This window comes from Eulemur rufifrons, chromosome 6 (assembly GCF_041146395.1).
Source record: "Eulemur rufifrons isolate Redbay chromosome 6, OSU_ERuf_1, whole genome shotgun sequence".
Lineage (NCBI taxonomy): Eukaryota > Metazoa > Chordata > Mammalia > Primates > Lemuridae > Eulemur > Eulemur rufifrons.
In genome coordinates this window covers 30,243,688-30,255,967 of record NC_090988.1, presented here as the reverse complement: position 1 = coordinate 30,255,967, position 12,280 = coordinate 30,243,688, and the positions used below count along the sequence as shown (strand labels likewise).

General features: G+C 36.7%; 1 protein-coding gene across 1 annotated transcript; it reads right to left on the bottom strand.

Moving 5' to 3' along the window:
- Positions 1–257: 257 nt before the first annotated feature.
- On the bottom strand, positions 258–10,358 carry MMP27 (matrix metallopeptidase 27). The gene is made up of 10 exons (XM_069469015.1): positions 10,257–10,358; positions 9,173–9,411; positions 7,920–8,068; positions 7,696–7,824; positions 5,244–5,405; positions 4,941–5,058; positions 3,523–3,653; positions 2,476–2,635; positions 1,452–1,555; positions 258–499 (listed from the first exon to the last, which is right to left on the bottom strand). The coding sequence occupies exons 1-10, from the start codon at positions 10,356–10,358 to the stop codon at positions 258–260; spliced, it is 1,536 nt and encodes a 511-aa protein (XP_069325116.1).
- Positions 10,359–12,280: the final 1,922 nt, after the last annotated feature.

Below are 12,280 nucleotides of genomic sequence, written 5' to 3'. Positions count from 1 at the left end.
GTATTTAGTTATAAGACATGTCTAGCTTCTCCAAGTTCACAAAGCATATAATAGGCTTAAAGTACAGTCAGGGATTTTGTTCATACATAACAACTTCCTGTTAAAAGAATTAGGCAGCTGCATATGGTTGTTGAATCTTTATCCAATAGATATTTAGACCTAGGACTGGCAATTTGATGTTTAAGAATGGTTCTATTCTACTTTGAGGCAGAGCTTAGATTAAAAGACCTCTTGAGGTTTATTTCAGGTCTGTGAATTTATTGATAACTATAAATATTTTTCAGCAGATGAATAATACTGAAAATAAACAAGCTTGAACTTTTATGATACAATATCTCCACTCCCGAATGTGCTTTTTCCTTGTTGACACCAAAATCAAATGATGAGTTTAATGGTTCTTTACACTGAAACCAAGTATTGGTTCTCATCATTCGGGTAATGTTTTTTGCCTTAACATCATATTCGAATTGCTTTGATCCACGGGAGAAATACAAGAATCCTAGAGACAGAGAATCATGATTAGTTATCTGGCATAACTATATAATGGTTTCATACATTTTAATTTTATGAATATAGAATAAAATGACATTACGGAGAACAAAGAAACTTGTGGAATTACATAGATACATTTTTAGTTTTTTACTGTCATGTGGGAAATCTTATTATTTTTATTTCCATGAGAAGGAAGCCATGGTATAAAGTATCAGTTTCAAGGGACTTATTATCTTTATAGCCAGACTGTGGTCTACACCAGAGGTTCTCAAACTAGGTTTCAACAAAATGTCTCAGTGACAGGGAGGAGTCCCTGTGGGTATGGCCTTGGGCCCTACATCCTCATTTTCTTAAAGCTGTTTTATTTTTATCTGTTTTAGGTTTTGAGGTTCTGTGTTAGATTTCATTGTAAAAATGGATTATGTTACTCAAAAACATTTTTAGACTTCTGATTACTCCACCGTCTAGGAGGTCATTGTCTTTGCAGATACAGTAGCTGAACTATGTACATCAGATTCCCTGAGTTTCTACAGATTCCTGGGTCTCACCCACAATCCTACTGCCTCAGATACTTTGAAATTTGTTTCATACACAAACCCCAAGCTTTACATATTAAACTACATACACTGAAGTTTGAGAATCATTGTTCAGTTCATGTGCTTAGTTATTTTTCGCACTTTTGGGTTGTTTTTTTAGGGTTTTTTTTTTTTTTTGCATCAGTGAGGAGCAAAACTAATTTTGGTACTTTTGATAGATTTGAAATAGTATAACATAGAATATAATTCAGGATGTTTTGGATTCAGTTTATGATAATGCCTGCAGAGTCAATGTTTATTATTTCATATACTTACGAGCAATAAAATTACATTAAAATCAAAACATTTAAGTTTTTGTGCTGTTTTCTTTTATAGTCGATACAATCTCCCAAGTGTCCTAATAGTTTAGGCATCAATGCTCACCTTTATACTGGAAAGCAGCATCAACACGGAGACCGATTCCTGGAAAGTGTTTTATCACCCTCTGTGGGAACCCTTTCTCCATGGTTTGGGTCATCTCGTCATACCTGCATGCAAGGATTTGAAAGGTTTCTAGTGGATCATTGGTTTGGGGAGCTTAATTAATCTACTTCTCAACTTAGAGTCAAGCAGGATGTGGGGGATAAATAGACCTAGTAGAGGAAAACTAATTGAATCAATATTAAAAACATGGTGAAAATTATGTTTTATTCAATCATTTATGGTATCTTGCAAACAAGCAATGATCAGGGACAAAAGCCACATCATTTGTTAGATTGATGTTATTCTGAGGAATTTTTTTTTTTTTTTAATTTTTTTTTTTTTTTTTTTTTTGAGACAGAGTCTCACTCTGTTGCCCAGGCTAGAGTGCCGTGGCGTCAGCCTAGCTCACAACCTCAAACTCCTGGGCTCAAGCAATCCTACTGGCTCAGCCTCCCGAGTAGCTGGGACTACAGGCATGTGCCACCATGCCTGGCTAATTTTTTGTATATATTTTTAGCTGTCCAGCTAATTTCTTTCTATTTTTAGTAGAGACGGGGTCTCGCTCTTGCTCAGGCTAGTCTCGAACTCCTGAGCTCAAACGATCCACCCACCTAGGCCTCCCAGAGTGCTAGGATTACAGGTGTGAGCCACTGCGCCTGGCCTAAGGAATTGTTAAGTCACACTGAGGGCTCAGCTTGGAGCTTTCATAAATTTTGATTGGATGTGTTTGTGTCATTGGCAATTTGGTTGGTATTAGCAACTTTATTATTTTATCTTATCTGTATTTTTTTAAGTTAGAGAAAAATCACTGGGCTCATTGAAACATCTTTTGGTTTGGTAAATGTCATCCACCAGAGATTTCCTTTAACATAATTCACCTTAAGAAGACTACAAATTCATTTTATTTTTTCCTGTGTCAAAGTGATGCTGTTGTGAATACTTTTCCCCATAATAAAACAAACCGGTCAATTAACTGTGAACTTGCCTCCAGCACCAAATTCCCACAAAGAAGTAGGTTTTTCTTGTGTTTCGGTCACAGACAGCTGCATCTATTTTCTTCACATTGCTTGGAAAACCAAGTGTGTGAATGGATTTGGGATAATCTGGCAAGACAGCATACCCTCTGATCATCCAGAAGTTTTCATCTAGAAAGACAGAAAGTGATTATCTTCTGCTCTATTTCCTACAGGGAGAAATAGATGTCTTAAGAAGTTTGAAAGTAATTAGATGCCTAGCTGCTCTTAACTTCATTGCTTACAGACTTAGTAATTTTATGTCTTCTTTTATTGTTACCAAGTTCTTTAGCGGCTAATATCACTAATATTATACAAACAATATAGCCTGAGATCAATAGTGTACATACCCTTGCCAGTTGGTTTCACTGTATTGATTACCTTTAATTGGCTAATTCTGTCAGTCAAAAAAATCAAACATGCAATGTCTATATGTATCAAAACATCATGTGGCACCCAATAAATATGTATAATTATTATGTCAATTAAAATTCAAAAAAGATCAAGTATGTTTGGACATGTTCTAAATTTCAGACGTCAAGGGCTCTCAAAGGCTAGTAATCTGATGAGATCTGTATAAAAAGTAGGGGTGCTGGATTAAATATAAGATGCCAGTTAAATTTGAATTTCAAATAAAGAATGACAAACTTTTGGTGTAAATAAATATGAAATATTGCAAGGGTCATAAGTGTGCCAAAAAGTTATATTTGCCAAATCTGGCAACCCTAGTAAAAAGGGAACATAAAAGAGAAATTGATTACCTTTATTTGGCAGAAAAACAGATTTTTTTAGTTTTTATCACACAGGTTTCTTTTAGTCTCTATGCAATTTGAATTGTGTTTATCTTCACGGCCACAGAGAATCCCTAGATAGTTATTCTTTATGAGAGGAACCTAAAATGAGGTCAAAAGCCCTGTGCATTTGGCTCACCCATGAATATTATATTCCTTATGCCAAAATACCCATTGGCCAGTCCAGGCTTCCAGAGGGAGAAGAGAAATCACAATGGGCAAGGTTACCTTTAAAAACCAGGATCTTATCTTTGGGGTTCTCATATGCAGCTTGAAGATCGGCTGGCAGAGATGGCCAGAATGAAGATATTAATTCAAATTCAACATCAGTGATATCATAATAGATCCTCCAGAGGTGCCTGTGTTAAACAAAACCCTTTTTACACATGCAGCCTTTCTATTCATGTCAGTAAAAACACTACAGTCTCAGGCTTGACTTTTATCTAACTGGTTGGTATCTTCCTCAAATAATTTAGAGAGTTAGCACAATTTTTCCCAGCAAATTTAGGTGGGAGTTCAGTTCTGCGCTTTGGACTACCAAGATCAAGACATGCCTTTGTGGCCACTCTCTTGGGTACTCAGATGGCAAACTATGCATGGAAATATTATAATAGTTCTGAGTACTCAATGGTCTCATTTTTTTTTTTTTTTTTTTGCCAAAGTAGCAACACCCAACATTCTAAGCCAACAACAAGCATTACTAAGAGGAACTTTTTAAAGCTGATGCTTGCTGGAATGAAGAAATGTTATTGACATGCCAAAATATTTCCTCAGAATTTCCTTTCTGGCTGTAAAATTTTGAGTTTATAAGTGAGAATCAAAAAGTCCTTATATTCCATTTTGTTCCCCATACAGGCACCGCCTCTCTGACATCCATGACAAGTAGTTTCCCAGCTTCTGCTGTTCAGAGCATGGTAGTGATAGCATGCAATTATAGTACTATATAATTGTGGGTAGAAAGAACATGGTTTCAAATATTGTTTCCTTTGGCCCCTATGTCCTTATCAAATGGTGTATGTACTCATACCTGCTATGAAAATATAATCATGGTATACATAACTGATACATCATGCTGCAATTTAAGTCCAATAAGTTTTACATAGTGAGAGAAGGGACATCCCACTATAGCAAACACTTTATTGATGCAACCTTAAAAAATGGTCAGTGGTTGTGTTGATACATGTTTAATAACTGGCTCTCCAGGTGAGAAAAAGACATGACTTTAATCACTTGCTGATTTCCAGGGTGTAAATACTTCAATCATGGCCAGTTTCAAGCTGCCAATGTGATATGAACTGGTCTGCAAAATTCCTGAAAATTTAACAGTAGGATCCTGAAATCAGGCATAAGTTGGTCCCAGCACAGCGCTGGGATTGGTGTATTATTCTGGCCAAGAAGTCCCAGAAAGTAGACTCTACTTCACCTTCTTATATGGAAAACTTAAAAATTTCTTAAATATATTTAAAAATTAATTCATCAAATGAGATATATGCACATAGTAAAACATTCAAATGGTATGAGCACTTATAAAATGAAAAGTAAAAGTCACACAGTTTTACTATCCCCATCACTCTTTCTTTATCCTCAAATCTCTTGAAAAGAAAAATCTTCATAGGAAGTTGAGGTGTTTGGGGGAATGGGTTTACCTGCCTTTAAAGAACATTACTTCTCTGCGGTAAGTGGTGACAGCATCAAAAGTCAAGTCAGGGTCACAGGCACGGGGTACAGTGGGTTTCTCTCGTTTAGCAGGCACCTTAGGCCGACCTTTGATAAGAAAAAAAAAAATCCCACAGTGAATTAAGAAGGCATGAGGAAACATGCCCACACAAGTATCTTACCTAAGTGCATACTTGCTTCACGATAATATATCAGGAAGTGATTTTCTCAACTTCCCATCTGAAAGGCTTCCTATTTAGTTCACATATATTCAGATTTATAATTTAGCTTACCATAGATGGATTGGATTCCACTGATATCATCCTGAGATAATGGGTATTTGCTAGGATCCAGTGAGATATAATTTGGAAACATCAAGGCTGTTTGATCGTTGGAGTGAGAGAGCCCCAGTGAATGACCAAATTCATGAGCAGCCACAAGAAACAAGTTGAATCCTTAATAAAAACAGGGAGAATAGGAGTACATGAATTGATCAAAAGGAGAATGGTTGCATCTGAGATTAGAAAGTAACTAAGGGAAATGAAGAAAAGGCTTGCTATATATACAGCAGATAATTCTTATATGCACCATAATTTATCTGGACATATTTCAATGCTAATACAATCATGCATCACTGAATGATGGGGATACATTCTGATAAATGCATCAAGGGTGTGAACATCTTAGAATGTACTTGCACAAACCTAGATGGCACAGTCTACTAGGCACCTAGGCTATATGGAAGAACTTAATGATTCTAGGCTGCAAATCTCTACAGCATGTTACTATGCTGAATTACTGTAGGCTGTTGTAACACAATGGTAAGTATTTGTGTTTCTAAACATAGAAAAAGTACAGTGAAAATAAGGTACAAAAGATAAAAAATGGTATACCTACACAGGGCACTTAACATGAATGGAGCTTGCCTGACCAGAAGTTGCTCTGGGTGAGTCAGTGATGAGGGGTAAGAGAAGGTAAGGGACTAGGACATTACTGTGCACTGCTGTAGCCTTTATAAATACTGTACACTTAGGCTACGCTAAACTTATAGAAATTTTTTTCTTCAATATTAAATTAACCTTACTAAAGTTTTTTACTTTATAAACTTTTAAATATTTTTAACTTTTGACTTTTTTGTAATAATACTTAGCTTAAAAAGCAAATGCATGGCACTGCTGTACAAAATATTTTTTTCTTTTTAAAAAAGTATCTTTTTTTTTTTTTTAAATTTAAACTTAAATCTCTCCTGCTGCTCTATGGGTAGGATAATTTTTTTCTTTATATCCTTAGTCTATGAACCTTTTACTATTTTTAAAAATTTTAATTGTTTTTTTAGTTTTTAAACTTTTTTTTAAAAATAAGACACAAACACACAAATTAGCCTAGGCCTACACAGGATCAGGATCATCAATATCACTGTTTCGCACCTCCACATCGTATCCCACTGGAAAGTCTTAAGGGGCAAAAACACACATCGAACTGTCATCTATGATAACAGGATCTTCTTTTGGAACACCTCCTGAAGGACCTGCCTGAGGCTATTTTACAGTTACCTTTTTTTTTAATAAGTAGAAAGAGTACACTCTAAGGATAAAAAGTAGAGTATAGTAAATACATAAACCAGTAGCGTAGTCATTTATTATCAAGTATTATTACTGTACATAATTGCATGTGCTGTACTTTTATATGACTGGCAGTGCAGTAGGTTCATTTATACCAGCATCACCACCGACACGTGCCAAATACACTGTGCTATGACATCACTAGCTCCATCATAGTCTTAAGGGCCCTGTTACATACACGGTCTGTCATTGCCTGAAACATTCCTCTATAGAGCGTGATAGCAACTGGTATTAGTCACATTATGGAGCAATATAACCCAGAGTAAGAAAATGGCTTGAAATCAGTGTCTCAGAAATGGTTATTAAAAAAATTAGAAGCCACCAGTTTTTAGCTGTCACCCAAGAAGACAGATGTCAGTGATAAAAAAAAAAAAAAAATAAGAATGAGGAGGACCTGAGAATCCATTAAGCCTGCTGCTTTGCTTAATGCACACACTGTTACTATAGTCATGTTTTGTGGTTTTTTTATTGGAAAAGTATTAAAACTCTCTTAATTCCAGGCAGGCCCATTAAGAGAAATAAAATCAACTTACTTGGTTTGAAGGAATAAGTCAAATATAAGGATTACGGTCTAATTCCTTGATAGATAGGCAAGAGTCAAACAAGAAAGTTCATGCTTTTAAATAAACCCTCTATGGGCCATGAATCCACACACTATGCTTTAATTGCTAACTCAAAATTACCACTTCCCTAGAGTCTTCTTTGAATCCTCAAGGAACAGATGACTTCTACCGCTGGTATGACACAGAACACATTCTGCGTTATATGGTGGGTGTGTGGGCTAAGCCTTATGTATCACACAGGATCATGAACCTCCAAAGAGCTGAAACTTTTCTAGTCCAACTTTGGGGTCCATACAACACCTTACATAGTTCCAGGCACACAGGGAACCCTCAGGCATTGTGGACATATGAAGGAATGTATGAATAAATGAAGAATGCTCTGATCATAAAAGGATTGGCAACTTTATGAGGGTGTTGTGTCTGATATTGAGCACTTCCATCAGTGTCATTGTGGAACGTGGAAATTGTGGGGAAATTGGGAAGTTTAGAGTTAAAAAGCTATTCTTTTCAGGGATTCTTTAGAATAATAAAATTCTATTCATAAATAAAATTAGACTCACCTTCTGCATTCTTGGTCCAGTTTTCATCCTCATCGAAGTGAGTGTCACCACCCAGGCCCAGACCAGGAGGAAAGGCATGGCCGAGGACTCCCAAGGGGCCGTCAAAATAACGAGGACACCGACCATGGACTGACATAGAGTTCATAGGAGGAAAAAAAGAGCAGCTTCCTTAAATCACCTGAGATTAAAAATAGCCACACTTTTCTCTCTATTGAAAACCTTACCTCGAGTCCTAAAGGCAATCATGATGTCTGCAATTCCCTTGGAAATCTTGGTGAATGTTAGTGGAGTAACTTTGCTCCACACTTCTAAAGCATCTTGGATAGCCTCATCCACATCAGCTCGTGCCATATCCGGAGTGTAATTCATTAGTCTTAAACATTAATAAAAATATATCAATTGCTGGTTATATGTGCATGTATGTACACACATACCACACAAGTCATTTCTAGCTTGCCCATCATGTGCTGCAGTAACTTTTGGTAAAGTGCTATCATCTTACATTTGCATAGCATTTCATTTAAATGAAGTACTTTAACATATGCTATATAATTCGATTTTTTTCATTTTCCCTATGAATCAGGGAGTAGTATTCCACTTTAACATAGGAGGCTTAAAGAAGTTAAATGAATTCCCAAAGATCATACCCTATGTGGGACAGCATTCATCTTTGTATGTATTTGCTTATATATGAATATATTACAAATATATCAAAAAAAGAATTGAGATTTATCTTCCTGAATGGCTTCGGAAATCAGTCTTGGGCATATGTCATATATTAAGAGTCTTACTCAAGAGCCACAAATAGTAACTTGGGAAAAGATTTTTCTCATGTGTATATTCCCTATCTTGCTAAACTCATTTTTATCTCGAGTCCTAAGACTTCATACAATGAAGGAAGAACTATCACAAAGACCCTAGAGTTGTGGTCAACGTCATTGGCTCTATCTCAGATCAAGGGCACGCTTCATCCTCTTTCTGCCAATGAGTCAGTCCCCTTCTCCTTGACATGTCTGAAGGAAACTCCATACTTCCCTGTGGGTCCATCTGAGATTTGGCAGCTCACACATGTCTAACATGAACCGGTCATGCCCCAGGGTCTCCCCTGTTTTCTCCTGAGCATACTTCATCTGTCCCACTGAGCATCTGCAGTCAGATGGCAGTTTCTTGTCATGAGCTTACATGAAGGTGCCAGAGACTAGAGATCAGAACATGTATGCTGTAGCCACTCTCCTGGTAAGAGCTGTGTAACCCTACCTATGTTAAATAACCTTTGTTTCGGTTTCTCTATGTATAATGTGGCCATAACAGTAGTGTCTACAGCACAGGTTTGTTGAGAGGATGGACTAAATGAAATCTATAAAGTACCATGCACATAGGAAGTGCTCAGTAAAATAAACAATTATTGTTATTGTTCCTTGAAGGTTATATTCATGTTTCCTTGGATCAGGTGGTAATAAGTTGATGGAAGCATTACCTATATGTGAGGTTGTGTTTGTTCCACCCGGGGAGAGTGTAGCCATACTGACCCACGTCAGGCACACCACACCTGGGTGTCTTCATGATCTCAAGAGTGTTTGAGTCCAGTTTTCCAGTCACTGTCAATCCAAAAAATGCCTGCATTTCCTGAATTTTGCCATCAATGAGACTTCTGTTCTTGCTTTGAACAAGGTGACTCCCTTCTATTTCAAGAGAGTAGAACTGGTTGAGATATGCCTGACCAAAAAGACAAAAAAAGGCACCGACTACAGGAGAGCAAATCTCCATCTCAGGATAAAACAAAATTGCCTGAAATCCTTTTGGCAGTAGAGAGGAAAAAAAATAAAAGAAAATAATTAATGAGGGAAAGAAAGGAGGGAGGGAAGAAACAAGAAAGGAAGGACACAAAGGAGGAAAGAAACGAGTCACCCGACTGCTTTCAATTTCCGAGAACTGGTTGATTTATGAGTGACCAGAATTAGCCAAACCACACAATCCATGAAACTCCAAACCTTCACAGAAGAAAATAAAGCTTCTTCTACCTGTTAAAGGATGACATATTTCACATATTTTTGCTGTTACTTTCATTTTGGTGTTTCCTTGAAACAAATTCTAGAAGAGACAGGTAGTTATCCATTTTGCAAATTTAGTTGATTTAACCAAATATGACAAATTAACTGCACTAATTTTTTAGAGGAACTCTCCAGAGCAATGTATGTTTCACACATATAGGGATTAGGGCTCCAATTTGTAGACCAGGTCCTCCTGGCTGTCTTGAAATGCTTTTATAGAGATCTCCATGCCTTGCAGGGATGTCCCTTTCTCCTCTCACTAAATATCCCTTCACTCGTGACCACTGCTCAAAGTTGCAGCAGATCCTGTCTTTTTCCCCACCCTGCCCCAGCCCCCCGCCCCTCACATAGTTTCTGGATATTCTTAGAGCTGGACAAATGGAAAGCAGCTTCTTCTCACAAGAAAGATCAGGACCCTTTTACAGAAACTTGCTGTCTTTTTAGGTCCTGAGAGAATCAATAAAATAAACTTCCAATGGATAGTCATTAATAACATGCTTGAAATAGTACCTGAGCCAGTTGCATGTTTTCTTCATTTTCCATCATTCGGTCTACAGGAAATGCAGAAGAAAATGTTATAAAGAACAAAAATAAAAGTAGAAGGCTCTTCATTCCTCTCTCCAGTCGAAGCCTGATTCTATTTGCACAGAATTTAGAAAATAATAGTGAGACGTGGCATGAATGGCCTCGTATCATCATGTAATTAATAACAGAGAAGGACACTTGCCATGATGTGTGTCATCATTTGCTTTTTTTTTCTTACATTGACCTGATTTTGCAATCGTGGTCTGCAGTTATTTAGTAAACACAGTTATCACTTGTTATTGAATTGAATACACTAAGAAGTGAGCCTCTAAGAAGTTACTTTCTCCTTAACTTTCTCCTTCTTAACACTAAGAAGTTACTTTTCTCCTTGCAAAGTTGGATGTTTTTCGAGCCATAAATTCCTGAGATTTATAAAATAATTTTATTTTGAAGGAAATCCCAAAATATCTTGGTAGCTTGGTAACATGAAAAGGCAATTAAATCAGGAATTACATGAATCAACTAAGGTAAAAATCAAATGTATATCAAGCGCCTACTATCTGCCTATGACTGTGAACGCAGTTTTGTCAGAGAAATCAGACATATACAGAGGCTACTGTAGGACAAAATGGAGGCAAGTGGCCAAATGCACAGAGCAGATGAGAAAGACTGAGAAGGGCCAAAAGGCAGACAGGTCACTGCTGATGTGTATGGTCCAGGGGCTTCATGCGGGTAATGCAGCTTGCACTGGGGCTTACAGAATGGGTAGGATTTGGATCTCACAGAGGAAGGGAGAAGGCATGTGAGTGGAAAAGAGGCCATAGATAGAAAGTAGCTGATATAGCAGAAACAATCTGTAGAAGATCTGGTCTGACCAGGGCACAGGTTTACGTAGACCGCTATGGGAGATGGGATGGAGGGTCTCATGGAGAAGATGGCTGACAGGGAAGATGAAGAACTCATAGAAGGTACAGGTCATGAAGGACTTTAAAGGCCAAAGTTAAGGTTAAAAGTTAAGGAATAGGTAGTGAGAGCTCTTTGGATTAATTTCTATCTATTTTTTTCTTCTTGGGCCACTTTTTGATGAAGTAACACTATTAGTCATAGCAATGTCCTCCCCCTCACTTTTCCTCCTATTTTCTTCTACCAATTGTTAAAATTTTCTTCCCTCTCTTCCCATAGGTCAACTCTTCCAACTCAGAGACCTCTCCAAATCTTTTTTTCTTGCCTGTATCCTGAATGGAATTGCTGTGACATAGCTGAAGAATCTATTATAAATCCTAAGTAGATACATAATTTCTTTGCATTTAAAGCTCATCCTGATTATAAATTATATTTTAGAAATATTATTATTATTTGCTGTTATAATATATGTACACAGTTTAAAAAGTCTAACTGGCCTTAGGGGAAGAAGGATGGCGAGGAATAAGCAGACATGATCAAGATTTATAATGGTGTTGGTGAGTTGTTGTGAGTACATGCATGTTCATCATATTATTCTTTTATGTTTTTTTAACTCTGAAATATTTCAGAACAAATTTTAAAAATAACAAAGTTACCAAAAAAAAAAAAAAAAGTTCAAATGGTGCTACCTTGTTTATAATAAAAACCAGCATCTCTCTGCCCCAACCTCTCACTCCTTCAAGTCCTGCTCCCCAGAGGCAACTTCTTTAAATTATTTTTATAATTTTTTCTCCTCATCTTAACTCCACATTTCTAAATAGCATGCTTATGCTACTATTTCTTGTGTTTTCAGAGTTAAACATTATTATTAACTTCTTCCTATGAAGGGGAAGAATTCAGCACTCATCTCAATTTCTCCTCTATTTTCCTAATTTGGTGAAAGTAAGGTTTTAAGTTAATTCAGTAATCAGTGTTTATGCAATTATGACTAGGAAAATATTATTTGCAGGAGAGCCATGTAGTATACTATTATTAGATCTCCTTTCTTGTTTTTTTTTCTCTGAAGTTGGTAGTTGAATTGATTTTTATTTGCTAACTCTTTCCCA